We start from the raw sequence: 23,328 nt of genomic DNA on the forward strand, positions 1-23,328 counted from the left end.
CATTTAACAATCAGTCAACCTGAAAAATGTCTGGTTCTCAAAGTAGTGATTTAAAATTGGTTGACAGCATGAGGACTATGAAAATAGATTTCATAGATGTTTCCTTAAACTATTCAGTCTTTTTCATTATTCGAATGGCATTCAAAAGGATAGCAAAGTCAAAATCCAGTGTTGTGATTTTCAGAGGTAATAGAACCATGTATTTGAGGTGATTAAATAAAAATAAATCTCATAATTAAATCTCAGTCTTTGTTATTCTTCAAATAAATGTTTCCTGAGGCCTGAAAGATGTCACTTCTGAGCAGACATCGCTATTTCAGGCAAAAGTGTGGCGCCAAGCAGCATGATCGAAAGGGGAGTCAACAGCAGGCGCTGCATCCCCTGAGAGAGCAGACTTCACTGGCACTGTTTTAAAGATAGATAATCAAACCATCTTAGAAAATCCAAAAAAGAGCTAACAAAAAAATAAAAGAGAAGAAAAAGAAAGCGATAACAACACTTTTAACATCCCCTGATAATACCCATCTGTTCAAAAATTGTAGCCACGTCCGAGCCAGTTGATGCCTTGAAAAACTTACATCTGCCTTTCCTTTGGTCTCTGTCTCTACATTTCAAGTGTGTGCATATTACCAGATCAATCCATAATAAATAAATAAATAGATAGATAGATACATAGATAAATAAATAAATATCCTTTGGCTGACACCCTGAACAACATTCCTGTGTGCAGCCCTCGTGATGAAGGTGCAGGAGCTGGAGACAATGTACAATCAGCATGTTCCACTCCGTCATTGTCTGGCAGAACAGGGGAAACACCATTTATTATCTCAGCTTCCCATTCGAGTCTCCTGCCCAAGCTCCAGAACAGGCTGCCTTTCACTTTACCTGCAGGGACACGGCCTGGGTGTTAATAGCCTCTGGCTGCGAGAACAGCTGGTGATCTCCGACTCTCAGGGAAAACTGGCCATTCCTGCAACAATTCAAGACGAGATGTTAATTAGCTGCCTGCTGAATACAGTTTAATAAATCACCCTCATCAGAAACGTACAGGAACTCTTGTCGAGTCAGCCCTGTTAACAGACAGCACACTTCAGAGAACCCATCCTCTGCATATACACTCCGTTACAGCACAAAGATGCCTAACGGATGATACAGACGTTTTTCAAGAAGACCTACCAACTAGAACTAAAAATAAAAAAACAAAAAAGACCTGAGAACTGGGTTAATACAAAAAAGGTCGAAGCACAAAGGGGCACTGAGCCCTCGATGTGATAGTGGTAATTAAAGCTTGCGAACTGTCAGGACTCATGGAGCATTTGACAGTAGATATGTTTCTTTTCATAGATGTTAAATTAATTGTGAGGTCCTAACAAAACCTAACAAAAAAGTATGTTAGTCCAGACAGTCGACACACTCTCAGCTTCACTGCAGTTCCTTTTATTTAGTCATGTTTTACAATTTGAAATATAAAAGAGATTAGTGAAAATTTAGTACAATCTCTCTCAATCAAGTTTATTTTTTGTCTTTTTAGGTTTACTAATGATACATTATTCATTATAGCCCAACCCCAAATATATCACTTTTTTTTTCAGATGACGTACAAATGCTTTTTTCATTCAGTATGTTTGTTAATTACTTGTAGATGAGAATATCAACAGAAAACGTTGTATCATCATCACCTATTCTTTAAAAAAAGAAAGGAAATAAATGATTGAGACCTTCTGTAATGGATGGACACACATATTTTACTTTTCTATATTCAATGTTTTTATATTCCTGGTGAGCATTATGAAACTAACATGGGCTGCAGCATTTTTTCCTCTTACTCAGAATGCTTTGGATTACTTCAAAGAACCACGCTGATATTTCAATGTCTTTTCAATTAAATACCAGTAAATGACAGATGCTGTAGACACATTAAAACAGAGGACCAATGTAAAGATCACTCATCAGTACCTTGCATAGAGTTGATATACTCAAATTGACAAAATAAATAAAACTTAAAACTTTTAAGTGATTTTAAGTGACACTGTATGCAACAGTCTGACAATCAGGACAGGAGCTGAGAAGGAACTTCAAGTACACACTGCACTTTAGACTCACTTTGATTTTTCCTTGGCATGGACAAAGCGCACCACCTTTTCCCTCAGGTCAGTGAAGGTGAATGTATCTTCCTTGTTTAACTTCACTTCCTTTCCATCAACTAGCTTCACCAGCCTCCCATTGCTGGGGGGCTGCACCAGCTGGAAAATTAGGTTGTCCGCAGCAGTGTCAAGGTCCTGGGCGCTCATGAAGGAAAAGTCCAAAGGCTTAGTTCCCCCAGGCTTCACAATCAGAGACCCATTCACATGCAGAACAGGGGCGTGTGTGTTTTCTGCAGGGAAACATGTAAACATCAGCATGGATTCTCCCCAGAATCAGAACACCACCATCAATAAGACATGCAGTAGAAGCCCGTTACTTTGAACTGCAGATATACTAAAGAAACAACACAAGGTGATGAGAATAATGTGATTGCTTAAACAGTATTGTATAGTTGGGTAGCTAAATTGTAAAACTCCAGCTAAAAACTGGACCACTTTCTCAAAAAGTGTGCTGCTGTGATGCGTTTCCTGTCGTTGGGCCCCAGGTCAACATGTTTTCAGTTTCATAAAAACCAATAGCGAAGCACTATTGTGTGATAATGTGTGACATACTAGTACTCAGGTGTCATAGGCTTGACAAACAAAACTAACAAACAAAAACTAAACACAACAAGCAACATTACCGTCACATGTTCTGCTCTTCCCGTTGCTATAGAACCCGTGTCCACAGTCTGGCACGCACAGGCCGTTCCTCAGGTAGGAGCTCTTGTTGCACAGTCTACACTGGTGTGCGTTCTCACACTGCAAGCAATCGCTGGAACAGTCTGAACAAAACACAGAAACACAAGCCAACAGGCCCGGGCACTGTCTTCAATACTAGGAGATTACAGGATAGACAGACCGAAACGATTGGATTAGTCCCCCTTCACAAACCCCTGTTCTTTGTTCAAATCCAACTGCGTTATGAAATAATTACTGAACATTTTCCATAATATTGTGATTATGGAGCTCTGCCTTTCTATTTTTGAAAGGGATCTAGTTAAAAAATTGCCAAGTAGGTGAATTACACTGGGATTAGGTTGTATTTGTTGCCCCTACATCCCTAAGCACTGCTGCTCTTTCTCAGAAGAACTCTTTTGAAAGTGTTTCAAAGATGCCTCATAAAACAGACCCAACTTTAAACAGAATGGACTGTAAGACTGATGTTTTGAGTAACTGGGCGAGCATAAAGGCGTGTGGGGGACATTTCTGAATTAAATATAACCTAATGCTTATATAATTTCATACAGATAAAATGTGTTGTGTTTTTAAAGAAAGGTGACCATGTATGCACAAAATGCTTACCAGTACACTTCTGGATAGACTTGTCCAAGAAATGCTGCTTGCCACACTCTCGGACGCACTGTCCTTCCAGCACAGCGTACGGTTTCTCACACTTCCTGCACTGGTTTATCCCCTCGCACTCCTTACAATAGTCATCGCACCCTGGCACAACAAACATCATACAACAGGATCAAACATCAGACAACTGGATCAAATTGAATGTGTAGGAATCTGAGCACTGCAGTAAAAAAGCTCTATATCAGGCTTGAAAGTATCCTGGATATTTTTCTTCCATCAAATCCCTTTACTCCCTCAAGCAGGTCTCTTAAAGAAATTCTCCACAGGACATTAGATGCATACAGAAATATGAAAAAAATAAAAAATAAAATAATAATAATAATCCTAATAATAAACAATATATGTGTTTAGGTAACAGCTTTAAAACATGAGACTATACATTTGTATTACACACAATATGATTAGTTATTATCTGCAATATGTCTCCGATACTCACTCTGACACGTCTCTCCTGCTCTGTAAAAGCCAGAGGAGCACTGCTGCACACAGGCCCCATCCTGAAGCACGTAGCCATCCATGCACTGGAGACAGTCTGTGTGCAGTGGGCCTTTACAGGCATTGCAGGTCCAGTCGCACTCTGTAAATGTGGATAGAAAGACTGAATAAGAAACTGCACTCACGTCTGAATCTATAGAGCAGTCCCAGCTGTTGGAAAGGTTTGCAGTAGATAATAATCCTTGTGGACAGAAACTGTATGCCTGATTAGTGTTTAGGCCAGGTCACATCAGTGTAAAACCCTTAATAATGAAAGAAAGTATGAAAAAACATTTTTTTCCCTTTACATGTCATCCTTCCTGAGCACAGCCTTTTATGGCAAAAATGAAAAAATTACCCTGCCATGCATATGAGAAGTATATAAAATATGGAGGCATAATGAAAGGAGATCAGAGGATGGGAACTGACTAATTTAATCCAAAAATTAGTCAGGGTGGAGGTGAACTTTGCACAGCAGGTTTGGTTATCTATTTTAAAACACGATTCCTCCCTTTCTTGTGAAGTGCAAAGATCAAAATGCTGTTTCAAATCCAGTTTCAGAACTGTGACAGAACATGTCCAAGACAAGGAAACAACAAATCAAAAATTCCTTTGAAGTTCACATTACTCAAGACAACATGGTTTCTAGGTAACTGTTTTTTTGGGGGATGGAAAGAAACAGCACGGTTAAACAGCTGCCATGGATCCTGGTGGAACAGAAGTTGTTGCTAATTTAAAATTCTACCGGAAATACAACTGTTTTAACTCCCTTAACTGTAAAATGAAGAATAGCACGTTTTTCTTCAGAAATTAATTAAATTGTCTCTTCATTCCTGTCAATGCTGCAATACTTCCGAGACCAAAGCAATTGAAAAAAGAATGAAATAGTAATTTAAGAAAACTCAATTAAATAAATATGTCAATGAAAAATTTGAGCCTTACTTTATTCTTTACTAAACTGCTGGGAAAAGTTAATCTCTCTACTTATGGAGAAAATCTTTCTGAGTACCAAAGGTCACCATTCTCAATGAACAATGAAGACCACTAAGTTTGCTCCGTCTTGAAATTCAACTGAAAACAACTTAATCCTATTCTAGACTAAACCAAACAGATGATTAAAATCTGTTTTTACTTCTTCAAAGTAGCTGAAGCGTGAGAACAAGTAGATCTTTCTACAACACAACCAGTATATCAGTGGGAAGGAAACAAAACTTCAAGAAAGAGAACAGAATGCTTATTTTTAATTGGGATACAAAGTAGACCTTTACTGGATAAATAACCTCTGATAAAGCACCTCTGCACACTGTACTGTATGTATGTCATCACATATTTCCACTCAGCACAGTTTTCTGCACTAGTCTTGAAGTCAGTTCAGAGTCACTCTAGGCTATGGTTTTCAGGTTCTTTCAGTCTTACCTTTGCATGTTCTGGTGGTGATGTTCAGGTAGTACTGGTGGGCACAGCTCTCATATTGACATTCCCCAAAGAGCAATACTTTAGCTGGATCTCTACAGGAGGTACAGACCCCTGCCATCTCACATGTCAAACACTGCCTGTCACACTCTGTAAACGACACACACAGAACAGGTTAGAAGTACACCTTGTGGATCTCAGATATACCATGTAAAGTCTGAGTAAACTAAAAATATTGTTTTAATATATTGGTATGTGGGCCACAATTGAAGTCATCATTTCAAAGAGTGATTTGAAAGCTTCTTTAATACGGTGGATCCCAACACCTGTTCAGCTGCAGTCACTTACCCTGACAGAGGCCACTCTCATCAGCATAGTATCCTGGGAAACAGCGGGGACTGCACAGGCCCGTGTGAGTCAGCACCAGGCCGCTGGGACAAGAAGTACAGGATGGAGCTCCTTCGCCTCGGCACGTCTTACAGGAGGAGTGACATTCTAGGGTAAGAAAACCAGACACTGCACTGACACCCAACATCGTCAAACACCACAGCCTAATTGGGTAAAGGGGGTTCTTCAAATGCACACAAGTAAAGAGCATTGACACTGACAATATAGACACTTTAATCACAATCTTTTTACAGATTTCAAATATTTGTATCTTCTTATTGTGAAAATATATTACAATCTAGGATGGATGATGTAGGTTCGAGGTGACCGTTTGATGTGCCTCAGCAAAATGAGAGTGTTAATGTAATCGTTTCGCTTACTTTTACAGGCCCCTCGGTCTGCATAGTGCCCCGGACGACAGTGCGGGACACACTCCTCTCCCTGAAGGAGCTGTCTGGGATTCTTACACCAGAGACAGACGTTTCCGCGGTTCTGCCGGTCTGCCACACACCGCTGGCACTGAGAATGGCAGTCTGTGCAAGTCATAGATGAGAGATGCCAGTCAAAACAAAGGCACATTTTTTATCTTGATAATAAATCACAACCATTGAACGCTGAAAATTCTTTCCTTCATCTCAGTCTTATCTATATCGTTCTGATAAGGACTCTGCTTGTTGGTTGGTTGGAAAGCAGACTGTGAAAACAACTGTAGGACAACCAACCTCAATGGAGACTCGGGGTGGTATGGGCCAAGGGGAAGAAAGGGTTAAAGAATACAAGGTACAATTATCATTTATTTATCATTTAGCTCATACTGTTATCATTTCCGTAGCCTTTGTACTTCCATTTTGGAAACCATGGCCTTCTTCAGTACTTGTATTAAGAAATATCGCATTCTCAGGTCCATATGAAACGTTTTCTCACTTTAAGATCCACATACCAATTTTCTGTATAAATACTTCAGCATAAGGACATTTGAGAGAGACAGAGGGGCAGTTTATTAAATCGCACAGCAGATGTGTTCTTGGTGGGGAATTTTATCACAAGAATACCAATGCACTGAAACTGTTTGTTAGCTGAAAGTGCTGCTAGGAGACAGTGACATTACAAAACAACTTGTTTTCCAGCAGCAATTTGCTTTGCCTACCTTTGAAGAAAAGGGTGTAAAAGAAAATTAGCAACACTGTATGTAGAGCAACCTACAATATTATTCAACAGACTGAATAGACAGTAACAGTAAACAACACCACAGAATTTTCATTTACTTCGATGATTTTTTACCGTTTGACCCTTCTGGGGGGACAATAAACATTTACTACAATTAATCTGTCTGGATTACCTATTCTAATCAATGTGCCAAGAACACAATTGCTTTCCTTAAGTTTCTAAAAGGAATCTAATATATTGTTGTAAAAGACTTTACAGGAGTTGGAAGTGTACATCAATACTGTAATCAGTGTTTTATGGTATGGGAATGAAATGTGAATACTAATTTTGTTTTAACCCCCTAGAGAAAAAAGTGAAACTTCTTGCTGTAGAAGCTTAGTATTTTCAAGTTCTCTACAGTATTCACTGTGGGGAAAAAAACAACACATTCATGCTTGGCTTAACATAAAAGTGTGAAGCAAAATAAGTGGTTTTGGAAAATTATGCAAATTAGAATCAGTGGCCCACAACTGTTAAATAGGGTATCATCTTCCTATTTCATCTATTCAATTTTGTGAACAATACAGCAGAAGAAGAAAAACGCTTCTTTTGAACAGAATCATTGCTCACGTCAATTTGAAACATGATAGATGATCAAGTTCTGACTAGACTAAAGTAGCCTCTTGAATTCTGTACAACAATCAAAGGGCTAGACCAGCACAGAGATAACTTTGATTCAGAGTAATTTGTTGGAAATTGTATTGGAGAGAAAAAATCCACAAAGAGGATAATGATTCAAATAGGAGAACCCACACAAGAAATCATCTATTGAGTCCCAGCATGCCAGTGCTCTGAAATGTGACGCACGGCTTTTACAGTGACACCTGCTCAGGTGCTACCCACCTCCCCCCACCCCCTCTGCGCGTGCGTCTGAGATTTCTTCTGCATTGAAATTCACCAGTGACAAGTCTGTGCCAAGCCACTGGAATAATGAAACCTACCCACAGACACCATTAATCTCTGAAAAGACATTCAACAAATGCCCTGCAAGTGAACCTTGATATTTCAAACTCCACCGACTCTGAGTGGCCACAATAGAGGCATGCAAATAAATCACTGCAGGTGAAACAGTGACAATAGCATTCAGTATAAGCATTTATTCTGCCAGTCTGCTGTAACAGCATGTATATATAAAAGCAGCTGTACCCTGAATAAAGAACCAGGATATTTAGAAGAAAGTATTACTCTGAAAAGAGAAGAGTTAAACCTAAAGTAAAGTCATACGTTTCTATAGACAGTATCACACATAAATACACAGGTTTTATATGCCTTATTAGCAATGCCTTCAGTACACCAAATCTCAGCCTGTTACTACTGTCTTAAGGACTATGATCAGTTTTGGCCGCTACAGACAGGGAAAGATGCACTTCTGTGTAGAGAACGCCAAACTATCTGCATTCCCTGCTTTTTTCCGGGGACATGCTGGAAAGCAAAACAATGCAGTTCCATTGTAGCTTAAACCACCACCATGCCTGGATTCTGATTAAAAATGTAAAGTGCAATACTCTAGAGGGCAAATCTCAGAAATAAGAGCCATCAGAAAAGATTTAATGCAGTTACATTAATTCAGTTTCACCTTTTAAATATTAAACATGCACTCAGTTTAAGAGCTGTTTACCATAATTTATCTCATGGGCAGGTCACTACAATCATAATAAATTGTTACAGCCCAGATTCAGGTGACTTTTTGACAGTTTAGAAGACCAACATCGCTTAACCATCAACTTTGATCACTTAACTCGCCGGCTACAGCCTTTATGTTCTGTAAAGTGGAACATAAGATCACAGGAGTTAAAAGTTGTGATATCTTTTGTTGTAAGTTTATAAGACTTAGGGCTAGACCAAATCAAAACGTGAACCTACCCACAAATCACAAAGTACCAAATCTATGTGCTATTACAGTATAATTTATTGTCAGAAGCAGTGCTATGGTGGTGACTGAAGCAGTGGGTATACTCTAGTGGGGGGGTGATTTGGTCGAGGCCTTCATTTCTCCTTTTCTTGTAACTTCTGTGTTATTCTTTCAGATGAAGTGCACTTATGTGGGGTTTATATCTTACTTCATCACTGCCTATAACCACAACCTGACAAAAGAATCATCCAATAAAAAAAAGGAAGCAGAAATCCCATATAGTCAGTTCCGCCGGATTTCAGCAGTTACTAACAATAAAAGCTTAAACTCCTCCAGGGTAAAATCCACGTGGCATCATTTATTAACAAAAGCATTGCACTGGGAAGCATTAGTCAGAGAGAAGCTGTGAAATATCTATAGGAATTCATCTTTTGAAGGTTAAAGCCAAGTATAATAAAGCCCACCATAATTTAAAAAGTAATTAAGATTAAGGTGCTTTGAAGGATATTTTTTAATGCAAAAGCAACTGCATTGGTTTCAAAACATCTTCATTAATGGAGTTCAGTTAATCTTTGAAGAAGGGAGAGTTAATTGCTTGTTTTATTACACAGCTATTTAACCAGCACAAAACATTCAAAAGGTAATAAATGCATATCTTAATTTAGCAATTTAAAGAGCCAGGTGAGGGTTATATCATTGAATAATGTTATGAAAGACAGAAAAGATGATACACTAAGCACAGGAGTATTTCAAACCTGTTTATTAAAGCATGAAACAAAATGGTTTCGAAAGCAGTAATCAACCTTGTGTATTCTATTACAGTATGAAAGTTTCCAATATAAACATATTTACTAGTGGGCTCACGATAAGCACAGCACATTTCAGAGGTGGTTTTCCTCTGTACCCTGCCAGTATGAGGGTGGTAGCGAATTTGATTAACAAAAGGTAAATCCTCACTGGGAGAAAACGATGGGTGATAAAAACACTTACCAACACAGTATCCAACAACATTGAGGTACTGTCCCTCAGGGCAGCTGGTCCTGCAGTAGCCCTCGTGTAGAGTAGCATGGGCAAGGCAAGCAGAGCAATCCGCTTCAGAGGGACCACTGCACTCTTTACAGGATGGGTGACAGGCTAAGGGCAGAGAACAGGTGAGGCTGAAAATCTGTCCTTCCTCAATGTAACACTTGTGTGTATACCTATTCTACCACAGCAACCATTAATGTGGGTTACGGGGTGGGAATCTATACAAAATAATTCCCAAAAGTGTGTTGGCATTGCATCAAGTTTCATTCATCATTCAAAAGCAGCAGCTATCCAAGAACACTGATTGTTTGAAAAATGCATTCTGCTATAAGATTGATAAGGTTTGCTTAAAGCTGGGCACAATGATGATACCTTTGCCATCACAACAACAGGAAAATGACTTCTAGCCTTTAACAGCATGAGATCCGTAACAACATGTGACCAAAGAGAAAAAATAAGTATAGTGCTTTGCCAACAGTTCAGACCTTAAATATGTCTTACAACTCTAGGAAACTCGATCTTTCTTTCTTCTAAAATAACTGACTGTCTGAAAATGCAGTCCCATGGATATTCTATATAATCCTTGGCCCACATATGGGCTACATTAACAAGATAAGACGAAGCTCAGCCATTCTAATCCTCTAAGACTTTTCTGACAACTGCCCTGAGTATCACTTTGCTTGTTAACCTTCTATCCCATTTTAATATCTTATCTTAGTTAAACATAAGCTAAAATGATGGCAACAGATGGGATATCACAACTGCTGTACAGCCACTGTTGTTTTATCTAAGCTATTAAGCATCTGAAGTCTGTTCACATCATTTTCTTTTTCCCCATAGCTACCGGTGTGCCATAAAACACTTGCACACATACTGCTAAGCTTTGCCTTCCTGTTAACTGAATTACATTAGGAGATAGGAGGAACTGGAAGAAGAGGAAGGGACTTACTGCCACAGACGTTATCCTGACTGTAGTGCCCTTCTGGACACTTTCGGGGGCACTTTCCATCATGAAGAACGTTTGGGGGGGCACACGCTGTGCAATTATGGGAGCTTTTCCCCGTACATTTCAAACACATGGAGTGACACTCTGAAAGTTAAAGGGAGAAAAAAATACATGAAACAAGGAAGCTTGATACAGAAACCTCATGAGAAAATAAGGACATCATTAAAGATGGTAAAAAAATAAAATAAAAGATGACTTCAAACAAGAAGAGGGAGGAGACCAGTGACTTTGGAAGGCAACACAAACTGAGTGAGAACTAACAAGTGCGCTGTCATCCTTGTCTGATTTATAGAAAGCTCATCAGAGCCTCACAGAGCCAGGCTAAAGCTGAAGCACTTAGCCCTCTTGGCTTTTCATACCGGACAATTTGACACCTGATCGTTCAGCAAATACAGACAATAGCTACATGCTGAGATTCTTTCGGGGAGAATGTGTCAACGCAGTGACACGAGGACATTCCGTTGACAGTGTCTGCAGGATGACAGCATGTTTGCTTTTTTTTGACGTCTTTTTCTTTTTTTGGCAGCTTAAACTGTCAATAAACAGGAAAAAAGCTATTTAAATCATCAAGATTTTTCTTCCCACCGTAGCCTCAAGGAAACAGCACCAATATACATGGGGACTTGATAATTCACAAAAATCTTAGCTTCAAACAAAGGTCTGCCAATACAGTTGCTTTTGAGAAATTTCAATCTAGACTTTTCGGATTATTGGCTTACTAGAGAAATAACTGGAATTGTATTATTATAATTGCTGTGCCACAACCACAACTAAGACAAGCACTCAGGGGACTGTCACACATCAACCCTTTAAAACAATAAAACAAATGTCAGTGAGGTAATCCACGCCTCCACTTCCAGGTGAACTATTGCAACCCAGCGGCCTCAAAGAAACAATATACCCGTCTTAACATGTTTGCCTACAAAAATGTTAACAATACACATGATATGGTACAGTATTATTATTACAAAAAGAATAGTACTACTCGTAACTATTTTATTTTTCATACGTGTTTTCCTAAAATGATAACAAGGCAAATGAAAACAGGGAAGCCTTGGCTTGTTTCCCCCATTTCCATATTGTAAATAAAGCAGGATTATTATTCTACCCTTGTTTCTTTATATCTCTTATTATCAACAGTATAATATCAACACACGGACATGACTCTATCCATCTCTTAATTAATCTCTCTCTCTCTTGATGCATCTGTTTGATTCCTTATGTACAGCAATATGCAGTCTTCAGTTTTATCCAATCCACAATCTGTCTGGCAAGTTGTATTGTATTTCAGTCTGTCATTTCCAATTTAAAACTGTTTACAGTTAACATGCATGTTTGACAGCTTCTATCTAATTCTATAAGGTTTTGAGAAGAATAAATGAGTGTATACTGCATCAGGATATAATAACCCTAATATTTGCTGTAGAGTGCTGTGTGATTTTGTTTTTGCTCAGATGTATTTTTATCAACAGAACATTGGTTTCACTGTAATAGATCACACTGGGGGATTTACTGTTCCCCTTCATAACCAATCTCCATGGTTTGTCAGAATGTCAATGGGTTTATGGGAAAATAAAGAGTTTTAAAATAATGCATCTAATTATTTGCTTTTCCTGCAAGGCACAGCGTTAAAAATGTCAACACAAACTCTCCCATAATAATAAATGAATCTCAATTCACTATCTCACATGTCAGCATTAATCATAATCACTTTTATGCTGATTTTTTTTTTTTTTAAGGCAGATGTTGAATGATTGTTTCCAGGCTTGGTATCCCTAAGCAAAATGGACAATGATCTCATGTCAGAATGACTTCAGAGGAATGCATTATCTTTTCAAGGATGTGATATCAAGTTTTAAGTATGATGTCACCCAGGTGGTTTACAGTGACAAACAAAAAGTTGACCCTGCTCAATTCAGATTATCTAGCGAGTTTCAAAATACTAATTAAAATATGAGTTCTTACTGCAACACACTAACACAAACAGTGATTGGTTGCTCTAAATAATCAATTGAAAGATTGATTAGATTAGGCAAGAAGTAAAGCAAGTCAAGGTAATAACAATCCACACTGAGACAGGTTTAATACCTTTTCAATCACTCCTTCCGAATTACAGAACAGCTGATTTAAACAGTGGCATTGTACCTCTCTTTTATTTATTTGTTTATTTTTAAGAAAAGCAAAGTATTTCTCAATTCAAATAGATGATACTGTATGGAAGCAAGTGCCACAGCAGGGTGTAACTTTGTTATTCTCAAGAAACATTACTCTGTTACCTTTCTGATGTCAATTCACATGCCAATCAGTGCACTTCAAAACACTGGAACTGACAGATACTTGCCTTTGCAAATCCTGTCAGTGTCGAGGTAGAACTGTGCCTTGCACTCTGAGACGCAGATGCCATGGGGCAGGCCAGCGTGCTCCTGCTGGGAGTGTAGCACCTCTTCTGGTTTCAAGCACAGGACACAGTCTGAATGCTTGGGACCGATGCAGGAACGACAGGACTGGTGGCAGTCTAGAGAATGCAAAAAAAAAAAAATCTTAGCTTGGTTTTCTGCTGGGCAAACACAGATGGGGGTCAATAATTGCACTAGACTGCTGAATTTCCCCTCAACCCAGCAGACAACTGCGATTATGTGCACTGAAGACCAACCAGAGCTTTTCAGAGTGGCCACAAAGAGTCTTGTAGAGCAGTGCTACTGGAACCACATCTCTAATTAGTGTTTCAGCACCTAGATATTGTGGATTGAGGGGTCTACCTCTCCAGTTTGATGAGAGTGTAGCTCCCAAACACTCCAGTTTAGTATTAATTGGTTATTTATTTATATGTGTACTTGTAAACAGAGATGGCCCAGCCAGAGCCCAGACTTGAACTGTATTGAACATCTCGGAGAGATCTGAAAATGGCTGTGCACCGACACTCCCCATCCAACCTGAAGGAGCTTGAGAGGTCCTGCAAAGAAGAATGGGAGAAACTGCCCAAAAATAGGTGTGCCAAGCTTGTAGCCTCATACTCAAAAAGACTTGAGGCTGTAATTGGTGCCAAAGGTGCTTCAACAAAGTATTGAGCAAAGGCTGTGAATACTTATGTACATGTGCATTTTTGTTTTTTATTTTTAATACATTTGCAAAGATTTCAAACAAACTTCTTTCACATTGTCATTATGGGGTATTGTTTGTAGAATTTTGAGGAAAATCATGAATTTAATCCATTTTGGAATAAGGCTGTAACATAACAAAATGTGGAAAAAGTGAAGCGCTGTGAATACTTTCCGGATGCACTGTACATAGACAGGTAGATTAAATAGATGCAGGGAGAGATGCACAGATAGATGCACACATCGATAGCCGGTGCTTTCTTACTTTTGCAGACCCCGTGTTGGGAGTAGAAGCCTTCTCCACAGGCATCCAGGCACTGTCCCTGGTGAAGCGCTAAACTCCCCGCACAGACACTGCACTTGGAGACAGAGGGGCCCGTGCAGGAGACGCAGGAGTTATGGCAGGCTGCAGGGGACCCACGCAACACGGTCAGACAACACTTGCAAACTAACCTAGCTTACTCTGATAAACAAATGACATTATTAAATTTAATTCGGATATGCTTGTATGGTTTTCCATCACTCTGCTGTGAAAGATTTACATCATATTTATTCTTACACTTAGTCACTGCGGGTCATTTATCATGCTACTCATGCTGGTATTAAAACACATGCAGTGAACAATATATATATATATATAACCTGTCAATCCTCTGATTTATGCAGTAAGATTAGTACACTCTTGCCTGAAGATCACAATTTGTGTCTGCCAAAATGAAATGTCTGACTTAATTTTTTCAACCCTTTTATAATGAGCTGTCTCACCTACAATCTAAAGATTAAGAGCATTTGTTTTTTATCTTATTTTTTATTTTTTTACTAAGCAGAATGTTGCGAAACTATGCTGGAAAACTCATTTAAAAATTGAAATATGAGTGATGGAGTGAGTTGTGACTTTGGTAGCCATGCCCAGTTAATAAATTAATATTTACAGTGTGTTCTCCCATTTGGGAAATTAAAAACAAAGACAATACTATGAAAGCAGTACGACATACAAACATAACAGGAGTCAATTTTTAAACACAATTAATTGAAAGTGAAAATCACACTCACCACTGCACCTGCCAGTGTCATCTTGATAATAGCCATCTGGACATTGAGAGATGCATTTCCCATGATGCAGTGCTCTCCCCGAAGGACAGCGTAAGCACTTTGGGTTGTCGGGATAACATATTAGGCAGGACTTTTCACACGCTGCAGTAGTGCAAATTAAAATGTGTAATATGTTTTAGTTTCATGATCATAGATACAAATAGGAGCTTGGAGTCTATGCTAATATACATCTCTGACCTCTAACAGTGTGGCGAAGCAACTGAAATATCTTTTGGAATAACTGGATATAATGAAAAGTAAAAACTATTGAATTCAAATAAATAGTGGTAACACATTAATGTATTAATTTTATACACAGCCCTACTGTGTCTGATTCTTTTTGCTGTATTACCAAAAAAGTAAACAGTCTGGAAGAGAAAGAGAAATAAGAATAAGTCCGTGACTAGAAGGAATGCAACATGCAGACAAGTTTAAACAAGCACAATTTCTTTAGCCAGGAACAAAGAGAGATTTGAGGGGATATGATTGAGGGGCTTAAAAAGCTGAGTTTCATAGACAATGTGAAAATATACAGCTGCTACCATCTCAACTCACATGCTAGGGGAACCAGATGGAAAATATGAAGTACATGTTTATTCAACATAGAGAAGTGTCTTTATTAAAGTATTCTGTGGATGCTAATGGTCTAAGATTCTTCAAGAGACTATTCTCGTTCTGAATGTAATTATGGGTACGTGTGCAATGATTAGCTTCCGTAAATTACTCGCATCAAGTTTCCAGGCAACATTAAATTCCACAGAAGTTAACAGAAACTTTCTTGTTAATGATGATTAGTTGAATACATACAGGGCAAATGTTTATAAACTAAACCTATCCACCAAGTAGACTCCATCTAAAGTTATTATCATTAATATTATTCTAATTATTATTATTTCTAATGCAATCTTGTCTCGTTTTGCTTAGAAGGCAGAAAAAGTTGCCAGTTGGACAGCATTCAAAGGCACTCTGTTTTCGCCCCATTAAGTGTAAACCAGCACAGTATTGTTTTCAGCCGGGCAGATATATAAAAGCGTAGGAGCTTTGGACTAATGAAAAAACATGTTTCATTGTCTATCGTAAGCTTTTTGATGACTTCTGTGTTTTCCTAAGTTTCACAATCGGTAATACACATGCCCAGTGTAAAATGTGTTTTGGAAAATGGGACACTTAATCAGACTCTTACCAAAGCATGTGCCTTGTTTGACATAAAAGCGTTGACCACAGTCAGACACACAGCGGCCATCTTTCAGCAGGTGGGCGGGGTCAGCACATGACAGGCAGCCCTGATCCCCAGGCCCCTGGCAGGAAGCGCAGGAGTTATGGCAAGCTGTAGGGCAAAGAAACAGAACAATTCAGGGCCTTCCAGGGAATACAGGAAGGGTCATAATCATTCAACGTTAACATCATTTCAAATTCACCAACCTTTTATTGAACATTTGAAATTATACACCCAGTGGACCAAAATAAATAAAAAACAGCCAAGATTTATGTGACATCTTTATCTTCCCATAAACACTTGTTCTCAAAGAAGGGTTTTAAGTTTAAGTTGTCACAAGTAGGTTTTTCAGAGCTGCAACCTACTATTCTTACAGGGATAATCAAGCACACTACTCAGCTCTCACTGTGAAAACCAAGGAGCTTCCCGGGGTTTCAATTAACGCAACTTCTAATGCTCTCATTATTGAAAAACACTGAATGAGCTGACAAAGGGATAAGGCCAGATGAAGTACCCCTGGGCTACACATAAATTGTCCAGGATAATAATTTCCAGGAATAAAGTCTCGGGGAAAGTCTGAGCTAACCATTTTGTAGACAATTACACATTTAATTTTCCATTTGGATTCACAGAGACAACATAAAAAATTAATTATTTTTTAATTGCATTTTTTTTTATATACCCTAGAGCTTGTAAATTAAGTTTGATCCTTCTGCTGGTTTGTATATAGGATGGAAGAGGAAGAGAAGGACATGTGAGAGATGAAAGTACAGGTTTTCAATTGTGATCCAGTTGTGGAAAGCGTGCTTGTCATGTACTGAACAGTGAACAATACTTCACTAAGCTCTTACAAAGCCTACTCACATTTATCATACACAGCAACGCTGCACATTGCACACAGACAGACTGCGAATGGAGCATACATTTCAAGGCTGTATTTCATTTACTGCTAAAACTATTCGTTGTTTTTCAAGTATTTCACTTAAAACTGAATTAGAGAAGGGTCCCAAATGAGATGCCTAATATCTACGTTGGCTTTTTAGCACGTATATCACAGTTCTGTACAGAGACCAGGTGTCAATGCCAGAGAGAAGCTGTCCCCAGAAGCAGCTATCTTATGCAATTACAGCAGTTCTGCTTCCCCTGCACACTTTCATTTTAAATAAGCCATATAAAGTGAGTTTAAGACCAATCACTTTAGCTTTAAAGGCAGTGTAATGGTTGTGCTTATACAGCCTTTCTTTCTTTGATAGCAGCATTCACATTACAGCCAACCACAACATGTGCATTGCAGTGTAATGGGGGTAGCTGTGTTGCATTTGTAATGAACTGTGTTCTGAAGAGTGATAGGTGATCCCTGGTTTATTCATTTTTCAAATTTGAATAGTAACCTGACAGATAATTTTGTATCCTTGCTATAGTTCAAAAATAAAAGACACCTTCTACCAAGCCTTCAAGCTATAATGTATATAAAAACTTTCCAAGTCATCACTCACAGTGAATTCACTCACAGTCAAACACATAGCACTCCCCTGCAGAGCTACTGTCTGTAAACAGTTTGTACCTTGCATTTAATAACATATGATTCACACCAGAGGACACCGATTTATAATTTACATAAAACTGCAGTCAGACCTGGAGACCTGAACATGACTTCTAAGAAAATAGCTGCAATATCCATACAAAGCTTCATAACAAAACTGGTTTATATCTGCTTATCTATAAATACCAGATTTGGCAAACTACATTAACCAGTTTTATCTTTCCAACATATTATTCTACATTCTTTTGTTACCTAAATAAAAAATATGGTCACTGAGACTAAATCATGTAGATCGCTGATTTGGCCAATGCAGAAGACAGCAGGTCTTGGCACAAATACACCTAGACAAAACAGATGCACAAAGAGCACTTGGGTGCCATTCCCATGAGTCACAACCGTGGCATCCTAGAATTACTGTAAACTCCAAAAAGCTCTGGCCTGTTGCCAAGAAATCCTGTCAGTTTTACAAAAGTCAAGCAGAGTCGGATCTTTTCCCGAAATAAGATTTCTCATGGCTGGTTGAAAGGAAGTTTGATGGGAGTACATTAACATTGACCCTGATACAATGTAGACTCCCACTGGTAATGTCCTGTGCAATGAAGTCTGGCAGCCTAAGCCACACTGAAACACAACACCACCACATTTGTTCAGGTTGGAACCTTCACAGATTTTGCTCGAGCTGCAAATGTTTCTGTAGCAATGCGAATAATAAAACAACCATTCAGAACAAGACAGAACACACAAAACTACATTAGCATAGTGAGGAATCTTTGATCTGGTAAAGCAAAGTTTGGAGCAATAAGTTTGTATCGCTTTGTCGTATCCATGTCAAACACTGTCAGCTGTTTCTCCTCGTCTCTCTCAGTCTTTGCACAGAAACCTGTTTGCACGGAAGCGTACATAATTTGAATTCTTATAAAGACACTTCCTCTTGTCTTGCAGGATGGCTCCAACAATTTAAAAAGGTAACACCAATCTAATGGGCTGCACAAACCTGATACACCTCCTTTCCTGATTCATCTCAATTTCAACTGATTGAAATTCATTGCATTAGTATGTTCATTAAAGTGTGAAATTAAGCCATAAATCCATTAGATAATTGCAAGCAATGTGTATGAATCCTAATGCTTTGTTTTGCAAATTCAGCAAAGTAGAACGCAGGGAAAGATTGAACTTTGATCGAATTTGAAGATAACAGTCATTTCCTGCTCATCACTATAGGCTTTTCGGAAGGATCATTTACTGGTGTTGGCTTGAAAATGTTACGGCCTTTACGTGTGTAATGAAAAACATTGAATCAGACTCAATCAATGACATTTAAGGAAAGTTGTCTTGGAAAAAGAAGACAACCAGAAATGCATATAGGTCAATGCTTCATTTGAAAGAAGAGGTTGCAATTAAAATTCCTTTTGTGAAGAGACTTTGATGTGTCGTCTATCTCAATATGATTTCATTTTGGTTTTGTTCTGCCTAACGGTCCCAAAATTGCCTTCAGTTCCACACAGTGCCTGTCTTATTTAGTTTAGTCACAGCTGAATCAGCTGCAAATGGGTGGCAATCTCACTGGGAAACTGACTGTAATAAATAACTGAAAACTGACCACATTACCTGATTTCTTATTAAAACAAAAAATAATATAAAAATTCAGGCCTTGGAAATGTTTGTTGGTGTTTAAAGTAAACAAAATAAGCATGACTCTTTAAAGGGGAAAGATTGATCACCAAAAAGTTATTTTACAGCCTGATTTATGTAACCAAATTATTTCATTTGTGTGTGACAAGGTCCACAAGTGCATATAAGATTTTATAAGTGAGAAGAGGAGGTTTTTTAAATTACTTTGCATCCAACCGACCAACCTACATCTTATTTTCCCCCCATTTGAAAATCTTCCCGAATGTCTCTTTCAAGATATCAATACTTTTATAAGAATATTATAAGTTTTATCTATATGTAAATTGCTCTTCCAGAAGTAGACTCGTTGAGGTTCCCCAATTTAAAAAGAGTGATTAATCTTACTGATGAAACTCTTAAAGAGAAATGGCATGTTTATCTTTAATGGTTTTGTAAAGCAGGAACAAATTTGCCATAAACCAAAACATTCTGTGAAGTACGGGAACCCTGCTGGGTGTGTTTAATGTGAAAGCAGGTCATAAGCCTATAGACTACATACAAAACAATGTGCTCACCTGCGCAGTGTGTGTGTTCCTTGTAGAAGCCCTCTCCACACTCTGGCACACACCTTCCTTTCTTCATCAGCAAGGACTTGGCACACACGGTGCATTCAAATTCCTCCTCACAAGCGGCACAGGTGTCTCTGCAGGCTGCATTATGGTAATCACAAAGAAAGCAGTTAAAAAGGTAGATTAGCATAAATGTTTTCCCATTCCCTTACAAACTCAATACTCTGGATAGGTGACCTTCCCTAATATATGGCGAAAAAAGCATTTAATTATGCATACATTTCTGTAAAATAAATACTGCAGGTGGTATTGCTCCGAATCGCATGAATCCGTTTCCACAAGGGGGGGAATTAATGCGAGCTCCCAAGCTCATGTGCTCATTTGAGTTATAGAGTAATTCACTCCAGAAGCAGCAAATCAAAATATAGCCAAAAAAGGCTTCTCGGGTAAATGTTATTCATGAAAATTACATTAGCACTTCCCTTGTTGATTTGGTTTAAAAAGCCTGCAAATGTAACACGAGGACAGCCGCTAATAAAATTACTAGGAATCGTCAGAAGGCTCACTGTGACTTACACTATCACTGACACTGCTCGGCTTTATTAGTAAATATCAACCATCCCAAACACTACAATTCCAGCCATTGTGATTTTAGCTCCAACTCTTCTTGGGGCCTGTTTTCATTGTCGGGGTTACAGAGAGAGAGTTACCCAGCACCCCTTCCGTGCAGATTGGCACCTCCCAATGTATGGCAGCCATGAACCCACCCCTCTGCCAATTTCAACATTCAAGTAACACTTCAGATGCAATCTGTTGTACTTTCAGCACAGGCCCCATTTGACTCCGGCACTGTGGCAGGATGGGATCCAAAGTTAACAACTTTATCTATCAGATAGCTTCAGAGCCTCAGAATGTATTCAGCCCTTGTGTTGTTTTTTTTGGCACATGGTAATAAGGGAAGGGTTATAAAGTGTGCTGAATGTACTAGACGGCCATCACTGCACTGGCTGAGGCAATACATTTACCTTTAGTAAGACAGCAATTCCAACAGGAAAACCAATGACCGCATAACTATTCCATGAGTTTGACATTAGAGGTGTGTGTTTGGTACCTGCACAGACTCTGCCGTTCTGGTAAAATCCACGCTGGCATGTCTGGACACAGTGGCCTCTCTGCAACAGTAATCGTTGATCCCGACAGGAGTCACAGTGGTCAGGGGACTGGGAGCAGGTCAGGCAGTCTGGATGACACTGAACTGAAAGAACAGGACATGAAAATTAATGAAGACATATAATGGTATGCCCAAGCATGCCCTTTACTGCTCTTATCAGTGTAAGATAAAGGCTGATTTGAGCAGGAGAAACTGCACTCACTGGCAACAAGCAATTCTCATATATATATAGATATATTGTGCCAATGTGTCCTTTACCATACACATGAATAGGGAAGATGAGTGTTAATATTCATTCAAATATTTACTGAGTATCCCAGGTAAATTGCAATAAAAACAAATAAATAAGCAGGAGAAGAATTGCATAATATTACAGATAATATTAACTGTGATTTGGATTCAAAATATGAACACAGCAGCTTTGTATGTATTTGTGTATTTTACTAATTGTCAGAATACATTAATTTGATCAGAACTCCTAGAGAAATGCAAATGCAGAATGCAGCAACACCTTAAATGCATTTTTATTTCCCCAACATTCAGAAGCCAAGAAACACATTGGGAAATAAAAGCAAAAGGAGCAAGGAATATGGATTTCCACTGAATTATACGCTTTCTTCTTATTTTAAATGAATAAAACCTTCTGCACTGAAACCAGTCTCCACTCCAGCTCAGACTGAGCCACTTTAAGCTGTAGAAAATGAAATATGTGTTTGAAAATGCACATGAAAGGACCTTTGTAAGCTATTGTTTTCAATGACATATAATTCCATATTTCAGCAGAATTTACCATTTACAGTTTTAGTTACAATGCATTTTCCTATAAGTTAAAAAACACATTTTCCAGTAAACACACAGGTAAATAAATGTTTAACACTTTGGGCACAGACACATAAATCTGTCTGAAAGTGAGTTGTCTGGCAATTGAGATTCTGAGAGTGTGCTCTGGATTTTAAACCCTAATGGCATTCTAGCTGCAGTGTATTAATGTGTGAAGCACCCATTAACTAAGGAGAATCGGCTAGCTTTTGGCTCAGCTGGTTTAGATGTGTGCCAACAAAAATGAGTGAGTATACCTGCTTGGATTTTAATTTCTCTCTAATGATGTTACAGCTAGTTCACCAATTCCATAATTGTGCAGCTACACACACACAGATCTCCAGATCACTGTATAATCTGGCCAGCTTTGTGTCTGACAAATCTGACAGGCCAAAAGATGAGAGAATGTGAAAAGAATAAGTATAAATAAAAGGCTATTTTAAAATGTGACATCTTCATACAGAAAAGCCACACCACCACAGTTCAGAAAGCAATATAAGTTACAGAGCAATAAACTCACTCTTCACTGCAGTGATTCTATTAGGTAATTTGTCCCTACAGAATGCAGTGCTTTCACCAGTCTACCATTGCAAACAAGAATTGTGCAGTATTGGATACACTGAGTCTGTAACTTACCATGATGAGCACTAGACCCTTACAAAACATGGGAAAACTCAACTGTGAATAATTTACACCACCTTCCATCAGACTAATCCCATAGGGGACAAAAAATAATGATTCAATCAGTCACACACTTCACAAACAGTGTAATCTACTCTACTCTCGCACTGAACACGCCTGTTAGGATTTTTCTTTCATATTGAGATTTATTTGGAACTGGACTTTCTTCAGTTTAAAACAAGCTATTCACTTTCAGACTCATTTCTGCCTACCGAGCAAGAACTGCACTGTCAGGACTTTTCTCAGCTGACTCCAAATAAGGTCACATGGAGATATAGGGAACAGGAATGGTTTCTGACTCCAGGGAATTAAACAACCCAGCAGTGGTGTTATTTAACAAGACAGAAATCTAATACTGCCCAAAGAAAGAGGATTTCATTGGATTTCTGGCGTATCGTCTGGTCTTCACTGGACACGTTTACACAATGTATCATGTAATTATAAAGAAAATAATGAAATCAGTGAATTGGAACATTGGTATATAACATTATAACATAGCATTGTATATACACTTACCTAAAGGATTATTAGGAACACCATACTAATACTGTGTTTGACCCCCTTTCGCCCTCAGAACTGCCTTAATTCTACGTGGCATTGATTCAACAAGGTGCTGAAAGCATTCTTTAGAAATGTTGGCCCATATTGATAGGATAGCATCTTGCAGTTGATGGAGATT

General features: G+C 38.5%; 1 protein-coding gene across 2 annotated transcripts in view; it reads right to left on the bottom strand.

Moving 5' to 3' along the window:
• fras1 (Fraser extracellular matrix complex subunit 1) overlaps nt 1–23,328 on the bottom strand; it is a 126,884-nt gene that overhangs the window by 43,075 nt on the left and 60,481 nt on the right. For both annotated transcript variants that reach the window (XM_066712106.1, XM_066712105.1), the window contains exons 13-28: nt 21,090–21,233; nt 19,985–20,119; nt 16,223–16,366; nt 15,001–15,141; nt 14,213–14,353; nt 13,191–13,364; nt 10,793–10,933; nt 9,808–9,951; nt 6,140–6,292; nt 5,721–5,867; nt 5,376–5,522; nt 3,922–4,062; nt 3,429–3,569; nt 2,768–2,908; nt 2,104–2,374; nt 886–970 (exon numbers count right to left, since the gene is read on the bottom strand). In XM_066712106.1, the coding sequence (XP_066568203.1) occupies nt 886–970; nt 2,104–2,374; nt 2,768–2,908; nt 3,429–3,569; nt 3,922–4,062; nt 5,376–5,522; nt 5,721–5,867; nt 6,140–6,292; nt 9,808–9,951; nt 10,793–10,933; nt 13,191–13,364; nt 14,213–14,353; nt 15,001–15,141; nt 16,223–16,366; nt 19,985–20,119; nt 21,090–21,233 (2,390 nt within the window). The remainder of the gene's footprint in view (nt 1–885; nt 971–2,103; nt 2,375–2,767; nt 2,909–3,428; nt 3,570–3,921; nt 4,063–5,375; nt 5,523–5,720; nt 5,868–6,139; nt 6,293–9,807; nt 9,952–10,792; nt 10,934–13,190; nt 13,365–14,212; nt 14,354–15,000; nt 15,142–16,222; nt 16,367–19,984; nt 20,120–21,089; nt 21,234–23,328) is intronic.

This window comes from Amia ocellicauda, chromosome 8 (genome assembly GCF_036373705.1).
Source record: "Amia ocellicauda isolate fAmiCal2 chromosome 8, fAmiCal2.hap1, whole genome shotgun sequence".
Lineage (NCBI taxonomy): Eukaryota > Metazoa > Chordata > Actinopteri > Amiiformes > Amiidae > Amia > Amia ocellicauda.